Below are 18,170 nucleotides of genomic sequence, written 5' to 3'. Positions count from 1 at the left end.
GTGCACTCTCTGCAACCTGACATTAAAAGGAAGGATTGGTGGGATCCTGGGATTTGGCCCCTAAAATGCTGGGTTTTTAAGGTTTTCGGGATTAGACTGCGCATGCACAGTCTAATACCAGGCAGCATCTGAGCACACGCTTCTTCTTCGGCTTCTTCCTTACCTGGCAGTGCGGCTCTGCACAGCGTGACAAGTTCAGAAGTCACACTGTGCAGGCCACGCAGCCAGCCTTAACCACTTTGATCCAGGATGTGCTGGCCGCCCACCCGCACTGTTATCTCTGGTCCTGCACTCCTGCCCAGCTCCTCGAGAAACCTCCCACCAACCCAACTGGCTCCCGGCAGCATCAACCTGCCCAACCACCCACCCGGTTCCTGGCAGCTCAGCCCACCAACCCGTTTTTTATTTATTTATTAGGGAAGCCATTCCGGGATCCTGGGAATCCCGGGAATGAGCATTTTTCAATCCCAGGATTGAAAAAATGCCTGGGATTGGCTTCCCTAGGTGGCACCCACAGACAGATATTTCCCCAATGCCCCTGTGGGTACATTTGCTAGTGCACATAGGCAATGCTAAATAAGGCGGCCAGTGATCTACCATCTCTACTCATTACAAGATACATAGGATTGCCCTCATTACGGGCGATCCCATCATGAAACACGGATACATGTGCTTCCAGTAAACTTTGTGAATTATGCAGAAATAGTTGCATGACATCACATAATGGCCTACATATATCATGGGCGCTCTTCAGTGTAACCTTAATAACTACAGTGCTCACATAGCATGGGATATTTCACATACATACATTTTCAGTGTTGCAAGATGCTTTGTGTTTCTGGATCAACTTGTACTTTAGGCTTTGTGGTCCTTAAATGGAGATGAGGGACTAATTATTGGATCCTTTCGAAAAAGATGCAGAAACATTACTGCCATTACTTTACTTTAAAGATGAAACATACTGTAACACATCCATCAAACAAAAATGCATTGCAATCAGTGGTGGGTTTTACCTTGGGGCTGCAGCACTCCAGCCCCCCCCCCCCCCCCCCCTGTACAATCTGCCACCCACAGGGACTGTCTAGGGGCAGAGGCGTAACTCTGGGAGGCAATGGAGTCATCTGCCGCTGGGCTGCTGCTCCCAAGGGGGCACCACTCCTCCCCTGCCTGTTTGAATCAGTTAATTGAAAGCCATCAATGTCGCTTTTGGGGCTGTCCTAACATTATTTTTGCAAGTGTCACACCCTGTATTAGAACCCATGACCTGTTTTACTGTAGACAGACACCTTACTGATTGAGATTTTGGGGGGCACAATATGTACCTTGCCTCCGGGCAACTGGGACGAATTTACGCCACTGTCTAGGGGTGTGGTATGTCTGGATTCTGATGGTCATTATACCGACTGCCAGTACTCCGACAGGTGGAATGGGGGGGAAACCCCTTGCAGGCTCGCTGCGCTCGCCACAGGTTCTATTCTCCCTCTATGGGAAGGGAAAAGAGCCACTGTCAGTCGAGATCCCGATTGTGGAGCATTTTACAGTCAGGATTCTGAAGTCAGTGTACTGACCGTCGAAATCCCGAATGTCGCTCCGTCATCCGGCACCCCTGCCTAGAAGTGTCAGTGACCTCTCATTGAAAGCACTCCCTGTAAATAACAGCCAGCCAGGTAGTACTGGTGGAGGTGCTTTCTCCCCCTGGGACCACCAGTACAGACTCCGATAGCAGAGAGAGCACTTCCCATGGGAAGCCACTCCCCTGCTATTATTACAGCCCTATCTGACTTCTAGGGGTGGCAGCCAATACAGTCCCTAGAAGCCATCCTATTTGCTATCAGCACCCCACTTTAACGCCGTCCCCACTGGCTGCTGTTAGAGTCAGCACTCAATCACATGGAGGGTGGAGAGCTGGTAGGAGATTAACCTGAGACCTGATGCAGGCCCCTTGGCCAGACAGCTAAAAAGCTGCCGATAATTACAATACTCTTCGATATGTCCAGGAATTAGCAGCATTGGTGTAGAAATATATCTTGTGTAGAAATGTATCTTGCTTTATAAATAAAACTTCTGTTAATGCTATTTTAAAGTGGTGTAGCATCTGTGGTACCTGAGATGGGACTAAATGTAATAGGCTCCAGTATGCTAGTCCCAGCATGATTACAGCAAATAGCTGTGACCTGAAGCTGCAATAATTTTAAATCTAGTGTTTGTATAGGTAGAGTCACACGGGTTCCAGCAAATTAGGGCCTATTACATTGGGGCCTCTTTCATCTTACATGCCACAGTAGAGGTTCCAGACATATTTTGTGGCACGACTGATTCCCAGGCCTTTAGCAATATATAGATGCTATCAAGTTGGGGACACTTGCTCATAGTCCTGAATGGGTCTATGCAGAGTGTAACCGTGCATCTTTGGACCCCATAGCAAAATGCTGATAGGGGCCCGGTAATGACACTCCAGGTTTGCAGGGTCTATGCACAATTATACCTTTTGCCTGCTCACTTGATATGCTATTGAAAGTCAGAGGTATTATATTATTATGTGAGCCCAACTAGGAATACTACACGCTGTCCTTATGTATTATCCAGGTGAATGGTAACGATGCACATGATGATGGTGGAGTTGGTACACCCGGCACCTTGGCATTTTAGCAATTTTTTTTTTCACTTATTTATAGCTATGTATATCAGTTCTCATGTCAGTGTGAGCAATGGTTTAAGGTTGGTTTAATGGTTCCTAATCTAACATAAAAAACAGCCAAATTGTATTACTGGAATCACTAATTATAATAGCTATAATAATAATAATTATTATTTTTATTATTATTATTATTATTATTATTATTATTATTATTATTATTTGTATACATACCTAGTAACAGAAAAGACAATATGCAATGCAAAACAATAATATTCTCCCAGAGTTCCAGGAATGTAATGCTCTGCTTACGCTTCTCCTCTCTCTGTAAGGTTCAGAGAAAAACATAAATAAGTATCTACATATTATATAGGTATCATCACACCAGTCTACTGCCCTGCGGTGTTTCCCTGGGTTCTATACCATCTCTCATGGTATTTGCAGTATACATGCAACCAGTGGGTCACGGTGACATAAATCGAGAACTATATAATCTTATATAATTGTCCAGCTAAGATCCATTTTGGGAGGAACATTTAAGCTGCTTTCACATCGCAAAATGAAGGTTCGCACCGGGACTTCGAAACGGGTCAGCATACCTCCCAACTGTCCCGCTTATCGCGTGAACGTCCCGATATTATGGGTCATTCCGGCGTCCCTCTCGCCGCCGGCAGTGTCCCGCGGCGGGGGGGGGGAGTTGGGAGTCCCCCCCCTGTAGTCCGTGAATAGACGCTGTGCGCATGCGCACAGCATCTATTCTTGCAGGCAGGGGGGCTGAGGGCTTGCCAGCAGCTCATAGAGCTTGTTGGCATGCCCCACAGCGGCAAAAAACGAGGCGTGGCCTCGCGGCAGTGCCCCCCGAAAAATCGCTGCGCACCTCAGGCGCGCACCCTGTCCCGGCCTGGCCCGTCCAGAAGTTGGGAGGTATGGGTCAGTCCCGGCGCGAACCTTCATTTTGTTCACATCCCCACAGCAATAATGCCAGCATCATCAGGGGTGGGGGATGAGGCAGTGCTTAGAGCTGGCGCTGCTCTTTACTTTTTTATTTATTAACATTCACATCAGTCCCTGCCCCAGTGGCACTTACACTCTATAGTCCCTAACACATGTACACACACACAGACTTTCTAGGGTTAATGTTGTTGGAAGACAATTAACCTACCAGTATATTTTTTCACTGTGAGAGGAAACCGGAGTACCCGGAGTAAATCCATGCAAGTACCGGGAGAATATACAAACTCCGCACAGTTAGAGCCATGGTGGGGATCAAACCCATGACCTCAGTGCTGTGAGGCAGTAATGCTATCCATTACACCATCCATACTGCGGGTGCCGGACGGGTTCCCGACAGTCGGGATCCCGAAAATCATTTACCCGACGTCGGGATCCCAACTGTCAAAACGCTGACAGCCGGGTGCCCGACGGCCACCCGCTATTTTCCCTCGTGGGGGTCCACGACCCCCATAGAGGGAGAATAGAATAGGTGGCTCGCTTAGCGAGCCACCGTGCCCGCAGCATGGCGAGCGCAGCGAGCCCGCAAGGTGCTTTTTTGCACTCGCCATGCTGTCTGACTCTGGCCAGTCGGGATCCCGACGTCGGGATAATGACTGTCGGGATCCCGACTGTCGGAGTCCCATACCACACCCCCGTACTGCCCCATACTGCTCTAAGGCCCTTATTCTGATTCGAGCGGTACGGCCCGCGTGCGGCCGTACCGCCGATGTTTTCCGTCTGCACATGCGCAGAGGTCAATCTGCGCATGTGCAGGCGAATTCGCCGCACATAACGTTACTACGCCGCAAAGGGGGCGTATAGGGGAGTGAGGGGCTTCATGCCCTCATTTCCCTATGTATACGCCCCGCGTTTCATGGGCGTTCCCATGCAAACGCGGGGCGTACGCATGCTAATGAGGGCATGACGCAACTCATGGGGGCGGAAAGCTGACGTCGCCGGATGTCAGCTTTCAGCCCCCATACAAGCTACCACACGGACGATTGTCCGTGTGGTCTCAGCTTGCGGGAGCTGCCGGGGCGTGCGGACCTGCCTTCGATGGTCGACGACCATCGAATGCAGGGGGCAGCTCCCACCATGGTGGAGGCGTACGCCTCCACCATTTTTATGCGGATCGCCAGCCGTCCGCGTACGGACGGCCGTGGCGATCCGTAGGGTGGGCGGGGATTGGTTTGTGCGGCCGGAGCCCCGTGTGCGGCTCTGGCCGCACCAACCAGAATAAGGGCCTAAGCGCTGCCTCCTCCATAGTGTGAACGGGTCGACCTGTTTCACCCATTCACACAGTCAAGTAACACGGCAACGAACCGGTAAGAACTCTGCTTTTTTACCGGGTCGTGTTGCCATCCGTTTAAGGGACACGGTAACCCCTTTCACATCACACTAATTACCGGCCACGGGTCAAAATGTCTTGTACCCGGTAATTAGTTGCGATGTGAAAGAAATATTACTAGAAGTTAAAGGAGGCAGGTGCAAACACTGGTTCCCAAAAGTGATGGGACCTCTGGCCTACGTGGGAAGGGGGGTTGTAAGGTCCTCAGTAAAAAGGTTGACAGTCATTATGTCATCCAATATTGGTAAACAGGCCAAAGGTCGACAAACAAAAAGGGACGACATGCATTAGTTCGACAGCAGTGCCCATAGAAACCTAATACCCCTTTCACACCAGGAATGCAGGGACAAACCCGGGAATTCAGTTCCCGGGACAAGCAGGGACATTCCCAGGTTTGGACCCATTCACACCAGAAAAGTCCCTGCATTTTCTGGTGTGTGAAGGGGGCCGGAAGGAGGCCGGCAGGAGGTGTGGAGGAGGCGGCAGGCGGCGGGATGGCGTCGGGCAGTCGGCGGGATGACGGCGGAGGTGGGCAGGGGGTGAGGAGAATACTCACTCCGGTTGCTGGTCCTCCGTGCAGGCCAGGGATCCACACAGGTGGCGGCGCAAATGACGGGACAGGCGGTGGATGAAGATGACGGAGCTCTCCGGAGCCCTCACTGCCGCCGGAGAGATACTTCAATATCATCCACCGGCTGTCCCTTCATTTGCGCTTGCCACCTGCGTCAGTTCCCGGCTGGACAGGACACAGAGGACCAGGCAATCCAGGTAAATATACCCTAACCCATTCACACCAGCCAGGTCCCCGGGTTGAACCCAGGAACAACCCTGCTACCTAGCAGGGTTGGATTGACGGCAAATTAGCCCGGTAATTTGTCCCAGGTACCTTTCACACCAGAGGTAGTACCGGGTTGTTCCCGGACTCAACCCGGGAATTTAGCCTGGTGTGAAAGAAGTATTAGGAGACTGTAGTTGCCATCAGAAATGAAGGGACTGCAACAGATATCGACAATAACTGCTGTGATTCCCTACATCAGTGTTTTTCAACCACTGTGCCATGGCACACTAGTGTGCCTTGAGCTGTTTTCAAGTGTGCCCCAGATCTAGAGATGCCCAAACCAGTTTACAGCCACCACCAGTTCAACTGTTATTTACTGGTCTCTTTTTTTCATGTAAAGGGCAAATGTATTTTATTTGTGTTACCTGTGGGGACCAGTGTGATTGTTTTTAATATGGGGGCCAATAGTTTTTTTTTTTCCTGTGGGGGCCAATGTGTTTTGCCGTGTGGAGATCTCATGGTGTGCCTTGGTAATTTTAAAATCTTATTTAGTGTGCCTCAAGGTAAAAAGGTTGAAAATCACTGCCCTACATGGTACATATTGGGAATCCTTAATATATGTGGCTGGTCTCCAAAAATGGATCCCTTGGAGGATATCCCACAAATATTGATAAATATTTATATATTCTTGTATTATTTATGTTACATGATCTCACCAATGTGTAAAAATAGAGATAAGTGAAATGTAGGCTGCAGTCTCCTTCCAGCTCTCACCTTCTGCAGGGAATCCATGGGAATCCAGTTGGTGATCTTGGTCACACATCTGAATATGCTGAGATCCGCACTGGATTTCCTCAGCAGGGGAACCGGAGGTCACCGCAGATAATGTTCCACTTTAATTGCTGCTGGAAACAAAAGAGAAGAAAGACAGATCATTATCCTTATGTGTCTTCAGCAAAGTAACATAGCTAGAAATATTCAGAGATACAGTAAGTAGGGCACAGATGTGCGTTGCTACTTCTATCCTTTTTGTGACATATGGTGCAGGATGAACGATGCAATGCTTCGCCATAGGGAGCGATTAACAGGCATTCATACTTGTTTCTTAATAGAGCATATAGTGTACTTGGAATTTAGGATAAGTGTTAGCAAAGGAATTGTTAGAAGTCAGAGATGACGAGACGCATGACGCCACTCACTGATATCACTACTGTTTTTTGCCTTTCTGAGTCGCACACAGCAGCTGCATGCAATGCCAGCACTAGTGCCCAAGGTACCCCTGCATTATCCTATTAACACATTAGTGTTGCAAATTAAATGCACATTCAGTACAAATCTTATTGGCAAGACGCATGGTGCTGCTTATTTGCAAAATCCATGGTGCGCCAAATTGGGCTATTTGGTAGGATTTGAGGATAGGTATATGTGGATACATCTGTATGAAAGACATTTGAGCCCATACACTCTAGAAGGTGGGGGTGGCGGCGGGGATCTGGCTGGGCAGGTAAGTTCTGGAGGGGGGGACCCCTTCATTGGGGGAGGTCCCCACTTCCCCAGGATCCCTGCCCAGGCTGACCAATCAGGGGGTAAATGCTCTGGCCGGGGGGGGGGGGGGGGGGGGCTGCCCTGCTGGCTGGTTGGGCCTTGTGCTGGTTCACAAAATACAGTGGACTCCGACTAGTTTTGTCCCCGTATTTTGTGAACCAGGACCGGCCTGGTGCTGGTTTAAAAAAAATCCAGGGGACCCCAACTTGGTTTGTTCACTGAATTCTTAAAACCAGGACCATCTCCTTGAGCCTGGGGCTGGTTATTGCCGTAGGGGGGGGGGGGGGGGGGGGTGCATGCATGCCAGATGCGCCTGGTAAATGAGGTGCATCTTCCAGGGGTATTGTCCACCAATTAGTGGCCGTATCCCGCTAATTAACAGCCGTATTTCAAATATGGCCGCTTAGTAAATTAGGAATCACCATTCTAATGAATGGTGATTCCTAGTCGTATTCATTCAATGGCGTATACATTCCTATTCGTAAATACAAATACGAATGTGCCATAATTATGAATAGGATTATTCGTATTTTTGGCATAGTAAATGCCGAATATATACGAACAGGCATAAAATAGGCATATTTTGCTTATACTAATACACCTATTTGTGTGTATACACTGGACGGAGTAGTAAAAGATATCTCGTCTAGTGTGACTGGGGCTTTACAAGCACTGTAGCTTCTAGAGGTGAATGCTTACTTGCATACAGTGCAGGGCCGGCCTTAGGCATAGGCACACTAGGCAATTGCCTAGGGCATTTGGAATTCCTAGGGGCATCAGCAGCTTCTGCTGATTAAAATGATATGCAGCATGGAAATCACTGTAACATAGCATTCCGTATGCAGGTACAGCCACAGTCGCACACAAAATATAGGCATGCCGCATATCATTTTAATCATCGGAAGCTCCTTGTGTGTGCTGGTCATAACAATGCAAATAGGACGAATTTTCAGCAAAAAAGGCACCCAACGTTAGCAGAAGGGCCAGGAGCTGCATGGCCTATTGAGACAAGATGTATGAGGAAACATCTGAATCCAAGCAGAGGCAGAGGTCACAGTATTAGCGGCTGTGCGAGTGCGGTCTGCGGGTGGGTTGGTTGTGCAATATATGTGTAAGGGGCATTATGTGTGTCATGTATAAATACTGTACATTAATAATGTGCGACATATGTGTAACAAGCATTATGTGTGTCATGTGTATAAGGGCATTAATAATGTGCGACATGTGTAATGGGCATTTTGTGTGTCATGTTTATAAGGGCATTAATAATGTGAAACATATGTGTAAGGGGCATTATGTGTGTCATGTGTATGAAGGGCATTAATAAAGGTTGGCATAATGTGTAAGGGGCATTACGGTTATAAGGACATAAATAATGTGTGTCATGTGTAAGGGGCATTACTGTGTGGTATTATCAGGGGTGCCGAGAGAAAGGGGTAGGGGGTACAAATTACCCAGGCCAAAGCCTGATGGGAGGGCCCAGTGGGGGCCCTGGGCCCCCTCCCCTTAAGTGACAGCAGCAGCTGCAGCTCTTCTCCTCTGCCCAGCACACACTGCTTTGTGCTGGGTTGCAGTGTGGCCATGGAGGTGGTTAAAATACAATATTTTCTCAGGATTTTTTTCTAAGGGTATAATTTGATGAGTAATGTATATAAGGTAAAGTGGTACTACAATGTGATGTCACATGAATAAGGGACACTCTCACATGATATAATGTGAATAAAGTTGCACTACTGTGTGGCATAATTTGAATTTGGGGTAAAATTGTGTGGCCATGCCCCTTCCCAGCAAGAACGCACCCCTATTTGGGCTGCGCACCAAATGTGTGCACTGTTTCTATTTAAAATATTGCAGGTAGGAGCACCAAAATGATGACTGCTATGATGAGGGTTGATGGTGCTGGGAAAGGGGAGCAGTGTCAGAGGCGGAACTAGTGGCGGTGCTAGGGGGCACCAGCCAAAATCTTGCCTAGGGCATCATTTAGGCTAGGGCCGGCTCTGATACAGTGAGAGGGTGTTGCGTGGAAAAACCATGATCATTATTCATATTTATTTTGTACTGCACCATTAAATGTTAATGGAGCAGAGCTGGAAATATTAAATAGATTCAGAAGTCTACCCATCATGCTTTGCCTGTACCTGGATTGTCATTGTATCCTTTGTTTCTTTTGCTGTCAAACAATGGCCTATAGAACTTGTGTGCATTTCAAGCATCAGCAATACGGTCCCATCAGCAAGCCAGTAAGACCCTGCTTGGCATGCAAGGTGGGCACTGCGGTGCTCTATTGTCTCGTTCGCCCTTGCCAGCAGAGCACCATATATAGATACATCACTGATGGCAGGACCATCAGTTATTTACATCTTGCCCATACCTGCATGCATACTCAGAGGCGGAACTGCCATTGGTGGTGCAGCAGGTGCAGTGCACCAGGATCCTGAGGACTAAGGGGCACACCGATGCCCCCATTCCCCCCATTTATGTCATCCACTGTTTTTCCCTGTGATACTATGCCTCCCCCTTTTTATCTCTGCCTCACCCTGTCACCCACTGCCATGTTGCATATTGTGAACGTATTGTAATCAGGGTGCTAATAGCAATGAAGAAGATGCTGTCAGCGTCCTGATTACTCTGGCGCCTTACTCAGCTGCATACTATGCGTAACGGGTGGGCCGGCCCCACAATATTACGCCACATTCAGTTAAACAAACAAATAAAAATGATGCAATTTTATGTCTGGAATAAACCATGTTGCTATGCAAGGGGAGCAAATACATTTATATTTCTCTGCAGGGTAAATACTGTCCGCTTTTGCATGTATCCTACAGATGTTAGACAGCTTTATGTTTACACTGCTATTAGATTTCAGTATGAACACACACCACCCAAATCTAACTCTCTCTGCACGTTACATCTGCCCCACCTACAGTGCAACATGGTATTGCCCATTTGCATGCTTTTTCGCTAACAAAGCTAACAAAGCGGAATCAGGCCCTTAGTCCTATTATCGTAGTTAACTGAAATGAGCTCAGACAACATAATCACTGCATATGACAAAAAAAAACTTAGGTACTTGTTTAGTTTCACGGTGGCAGCTCTACGCTACCCTGACAACGTAGCCGGCGCCGTGAAACTAAACAATGGCTCCCCCCGCTCCCGGCTGTGTGCCACCGGGCGCATCTCCCCCCGCACCCGGCTGCCGGCTGTGTGCGCGGCGCTGTATGGCTCCCCCCACTCCCGGCAGATGGGGTGTTTTTAGTCAGTCATTTTTCTATATTTATATTGACTTGTCCTTTAATCTGTAAACATCTCATTCATTATAATACTAGCTAGTCCTCCAATTACTGCACACACACCATAATTAGCTAAGCCTCGCCCATGCCATACACTTGCTGAACCTTGGTACAGAGGAATATACCACCTCTGTGACTGGTACCGCCCTGGTACCAGGATTCAGGGTATCAGTGAATTTAGATCCAAAAAAAAGCACATTTGTTACATATGGGGAAATATTTACTTAATAATATACTGTCAATAAATCTTGTGTGTTCCTATTCCTAGCATGTGGGCATTATTTTCTATCAATTTGGCTTGTGCAAGGCTGATAAAAGCGAATACCTATTAAGTTGCTATGGGTTACAGCTTGTTTTGAAAGCTGTTCGGCTCTGTGTTATCTGCTGGATTTAGACATTAAGCAGAATTGCAGGGGAGTTCCAGTTCCTCATTCTCAACTAGGCCCCGGAAGCTGCAGAAATGACTTGTGTATGTGATATTGTACACCATGGGTACTATGTTATACTATGTAATTATATACTTATACATCCTGGGCTTTCATAGCCGCATAGCATTAAATGAAATAGTTAAATAATCTATGTATGCTGAGTATTGTAATCTATACACAGGCCACAGTCCCAAAAGAAGGGATTCCCTTGTCCCCCACACACAAAGCGCACACACATACAGACACCTACCTTCCCCCCAGAAGGGGGAGACACAAGACTTCAGCCCTCGGAGTCTGTCATTGACAGGGGTCATCCACAGCTGTTAGCAGATGCCGGCATCACACACATGAGCCTGAGCTTAGGATATCAGGGCAGATGGAGCTGTCTGGTACCCACACACACATTCACACGTTACAAGATGCAAGACGGATCCTGATTTGTTGCTGCATCTGCTTTCTGATTGGTTAGAGACTTGTTTTTTTTCTATCCTGAAACTCATCAGATGCTGCGATGCAGTAGGATCAGGGAAGCATTAACTCCTGCATAGCCAGTGCACTGTAGGAGATGTAGGCCAGTCAGCTATATTGACAAGAGCTTTAATTTAGAAAGAAAGCATACGATAGATCGATAGATAGATAGATAGATAGATATGTGCTTTCAGTAATAACTTATTTTCCCTTTGGTTTATTTTATGTAAATTTCTCTAAATTGAGTCTGTGCTGGTGTTATAAAGTGTTATAGGCTTGCATATAGCTGGATGCCGATGATAGAAAATGTGGACCTATGAGCACAGTGTCTAGTCGCTGCTGTTCTGCCCAGCAGAGTAGCGAGTGCAGCCACCCCAGGAGACTGCTACCAATGGGTAGTGTGATGGGGCACATCAGGGGTTGGTACAGGAGACCTGATTGAGATGTGCACAGTTCATGCATGGCTGCGATTTCTTACAGATTCACAATGGCAGAAATACACAAATTCCGGTTTAAGTCTTGGGTATGGGTAAAAACCAGACCCCCGAAATGACGGGGAGTGTCCTGTCCGAGGGGGGCTGCCTGTGACAGTGGTCACCAGGGAGAGGAGGGAGACAATAAAGCCTCCCTGTATGGTTCGGGCATGTAGCAAAACCTGGAACGGTCCGGACCGGAACACACGGGGAGGCTGTAATCTCCCCTTCCCCGTGTCCCTGGTGAAAGCTATCACAGGCATCCCCCCAGGGAAGACACCCCCCGGATGGGACACCCTCCAGATCGGACACTACAAGCTCTGGAATGCAGTTTGATGTCCGGTCCGGCCTGGGGTTGCGGGGTTTTATACGGGCCCAGTTTTTACTTAGTCCCTATTAAGCTGGGTACACATGATTAGGTGATATGTACCCAGCGGGCTGACATATCAGATCCTGGGCACGCACCACAATGATGTATGAAGGACAGAGTGACATATCGCTAACGGTATCGCCCAGTTGGCCATGCAGCAGGTCAGATGGGGCAATATTGCTAGCAACTGCAGACAGTCACATATCAGACATACACAATAGCCTCATAGGTCATTCTCAGCTGGAAACTACATTATCGGGCCAGTATCATTCCAGTGCATGCCCAGCTTTACTGACTGAAGACTCAGTGCCTCTGCTGTGCTGCTGCCTGCACGGGTGTGGTATGGGATCCCGACAGGCATTAGCCCAACCTCGGGATCCCGACTGGACAGACTCAGCCAGCAAGGCGAGCGCAACAAAGCCCCGTGCGGGCTTGCTGTGCTCGCAACGCTGCAGGCACGGTGACTCGCTTCGCTCGCCACCTATTCTATTCTCCCCCTATGGGGGTTGTGGACCCCACGAGGAGAATAGTCGGTGGCCATCGGGACCCCGAGTGTCGGGGTAATGACTGTCGGGTTCCCGACTGTCGGGAAACTGTCCGGCACCAGCCTGCACACAGCATCTTCTGGCTTCTCTTCCTGTGCAGACTGCTGCAATGTGAGAGGGTTAGAAGGATGAGGTTGTGAAAAGTAAAGCTTTTCTCTGCAATTTGTATTACCTTTCCTACCTATAATCCAGCATGGCCGGAGCTTTGCCCTATCCCACGTTGGATCTGAGCCTCTGTGAATTGATGCTATTGAATTTCTATGATTTTTCACAATTTGTTAAAACGGTTGTTCTGATCCTGCCCCCACCTTATTGTATTGCTATGAACCATTGGAATGCTGCTTAAGTTTTATATATATCTGTAATAACTGGAACTAGAGGAGGCAGCTTCAATTGCTCACTAGGGGCCAGATGTACTAATCTTGAAAGTGATAAAATGCAGAGTGATAAAGTACCAGCAGGGTGGGGGAACTGAAACAAAACAAATCTAAAGCCCCAAACACAGGAAAATATGCAGCTTAGCGAACAGGCCCCATGTTCAACTTAGTGGGGGAAATTTTATATAGGAGGAGAGATTCAGAAAGTGAGAGATTTGGTGAGAAATCTCCAGGTTTTTTTAAAGCGGCAATCATTTATACTGCAAAACCAGTTTGATTTTGCAGTGTAAATGATTGCCACTTTAAAAAAACCTGGAGATTTCTCACCAAATCTCTCACTTTCTGAATCTCTCCTCCTATTATATTTCACCCAGTATATAAAACATTGTATAACACATTAGCAATAAACTTGTTATGATTCGCAGAGTTAGTAAATGTAGACAGTCTCTGATCATATAAATATTGATCTTTTAAAGAACCGTTTCACTTATTGAAAAATCAAAGTAAAATATGTATACATATATTCTGCATGCAATGTCCTTATTACTAGTCAGATGCTAATTAAAAGAGTTAATCTGAGAGTACAACATCGGTAACCAGCTGGCAAATTAGGAAATACTTACAGAGTTAACCTCACTGGGGGGGGGGGGGGGGGGGGGGCATTTATCATTCAAAATTTGTGGCTAAATCCCCGAAAACACCCTTTTTGGGGGGTTAGCCGCAAACATGAAGTATTTCCCCAATGTATGTAGGAGGGACCGCAGGGGACTGCTGCGATCCCCCATAGGTCTCTATGGGGGACGCAAAGCTGCCCAAAATATTAACATCAGGCAGCAGTGCACCTCATGCGCAAATTACCGCCATTCTCAGATGGCGGTAGCCCATTGTAGCCTATGGGCTACGCACCGCATTGCTGCTGGGGCGGTCAGCGGGGGGTCAGTGCTAACTGCGCATGCGCAGACCCCCCGGGGCAGCACATCGCAGAGACAGACTACTTTTTGAGCCTTGTCCCTGCGTTTCAGGGATGATACATCCCGCCGTTAGGATCACAGTTTACAATGCGATCCTGGGCAGTATTATTCCACCCAGATCCCATTATAATGCAATGCATAATACATGGGCCCCTTAGGCTTCGGTTTATGAGGTCCAGAGTGGTCAGCACATTTGTTGAATTGAATCAACACAGACCATTCAGGCGCTGCAGAGTTTCCTACCTCCGGCCGGCAGACAGTCTGAACGGTGTCAAGGGCTTGACGTGCATGTGGCCACAGGTATCTGTTTGGTAGGGTTTTGACCATTCAGTAAGGGCGGCACCTAGCAGAGGTTCGGCCTTAGAAGGAATATGTGGCTGACATGCACGTGGGTCCCCAGGAGTTGTTAGGTCCGCCGGGTATCCTGCTGGAAGTAATGGGTTAGCAGCTTTGCCAGCTTCGGGCCGTGAGGAGCCGGTATACTCATTCAAAGTACTGAGAAGCGTTCTCGTGAACTGTGGCTCATTGAACTGCCAGAACCTTACCAAAACAAACACCTGTGGCCGCATCAAGCCCTTCATGTGACGTCAGTCACCCGCCCCGAGCAGGCAAGGGAACACCCAGGGTTTTCATGGGGATGCCCATAAAACATTAGGCGTTCCCTTGATGACGCCCCCCAACCCATGCGAACACTTTGGCAGGGGGTCTGCACATGCGCATATACACGCATGCGAGGACTCCCAAACATTGAAAACAGGGCCGAATTAGTTCGACAGGGTCTGAATCGGCCCCTATATCTCATGATCTGTAGCCCATGGGCTACAACAGGGACCGCTATTGAGAAGCTTCACAGTCCTGACATTGGTAGATCAGGCAGCATCATACCCCCATAGAAACCAATGGGGGATGCAGCTGCCAGCGCCAAAGGTGAGATAGCAGCTACTAACCCCTTGTTCTTACACTTGGCGAATACCTAATATTTCTGGCTAGTCCCCCAAGGGGGGGGGGGGGGGGGGTGTGGGCATAGCCACAAATACTATTTGGTAACTATTTTGATCTCTCGGTTTTGTTTCATTTACTTTCATACTGTCTCTCCTTTTTTTTCTATTGCATTTTCTTCCTTTCCTTCGATCTCTAGTGCTTTGTTTTTATTTCCTTTCTCTTCCTACTCTTTCTTTTAATTTCTTTTCCCCCCTAGTTTCTTCCATTTTCTTTATTTTTTTCTCTCCTTTCTTCCACTCTCTTTTTCATTATTTATTTCTTTTACTTTCTTTATTTAGCTTCCTTTCTCTCCATTTCATTTTCTTTATTTTGTTTTGGCTTTTTTTCCATTTTTTTCTTCCTTTTTCTCTTATTTCTTTCACTCTTTCTTTCGGAACCATTTATCAACGATCACATTTATATATTTAATAGGGGATTATGAGAAGGGGGGGTAATTGGCGGAACCCCATACTCACTGTGCCCGGCCGGAGCCTAGTTGAGTGGGTACACACTAGGGATGGCCATCGAACATCAATGATTTGAAATAATTGATGGTTTATGGCCGATGTTGAATACTTTTGCCATTGATGGGGGAGAAGCAGATCGTTTCCCTCCATCAATGGCACAGCACAACCGATGTTTTGCTTTTGTTTTTCAAAGTTTTGGGACATGGAGCATAGCTCAACCCCCAACACCCGCAAAGCCTCGCCCCCATTGTTTGATTGGCCCACAGATCAATCAGTCAAACAAAATGTCCATCGACAGGTAAAGATATCGATGGTCATCCATTGCATAGTTTCACACTATCGATGGCCAGTTGCACCATTGCCATTGATAGCAATAATGCAGGAATCTCTGAAGCTGTATGCGTACAGAAGCAGCAGAGAGATTCTGGTTTCCGGTGATCGCCCTCAACACCTGTTCGCCATGCACCTCTCCTTGGGGGTTACCCTGACTGGTGCTCGGGGAAGGCGCATGCACCCCTGGCACTGACCTGCACTGCAAGGATCTGTTGCTACCATTCCCGGCAACAGAAAAGGCGCCGGCGCAACTGATAGAGCTGCATTGAGTAAATAAAATAAAAATATATTTTTCCCTGCTACAGCCAGCAATTTGCCTTGCTCTACCATCCTCCATTGATCTGTCTGTCTTGGTCTCATGTCCTCTCTGTCCTTTCTCTGCTCCACCTGTCCTGTTGTTGATACCTCTGTTCCAGCCCTCTGCATGTTATGTGATACATATAATAACTCAGCGGTGGGTAGCTCCCTAATACAGAGAATCCTTACAGCCAGAACCTATCCCTCTCCACTAAAGTCTGGCCCATTTATTAACATTATTTTTACTAAAATAATATGAAAACGGGTGTTTTCGCACCCTTTTCGCGTTATTTTAGTTTTACTTAAATGTACTAACCATGAATTGTATAGGTTTTCGCAAATTTCTCCTCATAAACCTATTTATCGCATATTTTTAGAAAGTAGATCGCATTTCACATAATTATAACAGGAAATGTGATCTACTCATATTTATTAAACTTGAATTATAAAATTAATTCGGAATGCTGCCTAGTGATAATAACGCCACTTCTTATCCATGTTTGAGTTATAATGCTGTTCTATTAGCCTATTATAGCAGTCACCCACTCCTCCTCTCCTCCTCTCACCCCTATTTGTTATGTTTAATATTCAGGGGAATAGAGACCTTTTATGCCCCTTTCAGACCGCACTTTTAAAACGGTAAATTGCCGTTTTTTACCGTTTTAAAACGGTAATGTGTGCGGTCTGAAAGGTCCAGTCCCACTTAACCGGTTAGAAAATGCCGTTTTTTCTAACCGGTTAAAATGCAGGGTCCTACCCGTTTCTGAACCGGTATTTTAGCGCAAAAATCGGCTCAGAAACGGTATTTAGGACCCAGCCAATGAGCTGGGTCCTAAATTCAGCACAGTGAATACTTAATGAGCGCTCATTAAGTATTCACAGCACTGGAGCCCCCCCCCCGCGCGTGTCGACACCCCCCGCGCGCGTGTCGACGCCTCCCCGCGCGTGTCGACGGGCCCCCCGCGTGTCGACCCCCCCGCGCGTGTCGGCGCCCCCCCCGTGTCGACTTACCCCGTGCCGGTATCTCCGTTGTGGTTCCCGGCACTGCAGCTCAGTATGCACGGAAAGCACTTATGAAAAAAGTGTCTTTCAGAAAATGGCTGCCCCCCATACGGAAGACAGTTTTTTTAAACAGGGTTTCCTATGGGGCAGCCATTTTCTGGAAGACACTTTTTTCATAAGTGCTTTCCGAGCATACTGAGCTGCAGTCCACAACGGAGGTACCGGCACGGGGTAAGTCGACACGGGGGGGGGGCGCCGACACGCGGGGTGGGGTGGGGGGGCGTCGACACGCGCGGGGGGCGTCGACATGCGCGGGGGGCGTCGACATGCGCGGGGGGGCGTCGACATGCTCTCGGTCGACACGCGAGGGGGGGGGGGGAGCTGCACGGAGGGGAGGGCTGAAGGCTGCACTGGCTTTGACCCTGTATTTGGAAAGTTTCCAAAAACGGGTCTGCCAGTGTCAAAAAATCGGCACTTAAACGGTAATATACCGTTTAAGTGCTGCGGTGTGAAAGGGGTTTTATCTGGCAGACCCGTTTTTGGAAACGTTTCCAAATACAGGGTCAAAGCCAGTTATGCGGTCTGAAAGCAGCATTATTGTAGTCTACTCTAAGCAGTCTGCCTTCCTACACTGACATTGACATTTATGGCAGCAGCAGGCCAGCAGCACAGGGGAGAGAGAGGGGACAGGAGAGACTGAGCTACAGGGATCTCTCCCCCGCACTGTGCACGGAAGCAGACTGCTGCTTAAAGCAGGAGCAGGGGGAGGTGATCGGAGGAGAGGGACCAGACACTAATAAAACAGTTTCAGAAACATACATGTTCAGCAGGAGATCTCCGTCTCACCCACGTCTGCCCTCCTCCCCAGA

At 48.0% G+C, this 18,170-nt stretch overlaps 1 protein-coding gene across 5 annotated transcripts in view; it reads right to left on the bottom strand.

Annotated features, from left to right (window-relative positions):
* Positions 1–18,169, bottom strand: part of LOC146064530 (diacylglycerol O-acyltransferase 2-like) — a 51,546-nt gene extending 33,377 nt beyond the window's left edge. For 2 of the 5 annotated variants that reach the window (XM_083178113.1, XM_083178117.1), the window contains exons 1-3: positions 11,268–11,473; positions 6,529–6,659; positions 2,870–2,960 (exon numbers count right to left, since the gene is read on the bottom strand). In XM_083178113.1, coding sequence (XP_083034239.1) covers positions 2,870–2,960; positions 6,529–6,546 — 109 coding nt within the window. In that variant the 5' untranslated portion in view covers positions 6,547–6,659; positions 11,268–11,473. Of the gene's footprint in view, positions 1–2,869; positions 2,961–6,528; positions 6,660–11,267; positions 11,474–18,120 lie in introns of those variants that run through there. The other 3 variants (XM_083178115.1, XM_083178116.1, XM_083178114.1) reach the window with 3 other exon arrangements.
* Position 18,170: the final 1 nt, after the last annotated feature.

The sequence above is a fragment of the Crinia signifera genome, chromosome 3 (assembly GCF_055691185.1).
Source record: "Crinia signifera chromosome 3, ASM5569118v1, whole genome shotgun sequence".
Classification (NCBI taxonomy): domain Eukaryota; kingdom Metazoa; phylum Chordata; class Amphibia; order Anura; family Myobatrachidae; genus Crinia; species Crinia signifera.
The sequence above is the reverse complement of the archived record's forward strand: the minus strand, read 5'-3'. Positions and strand labels throughout refer to the sequence as shown.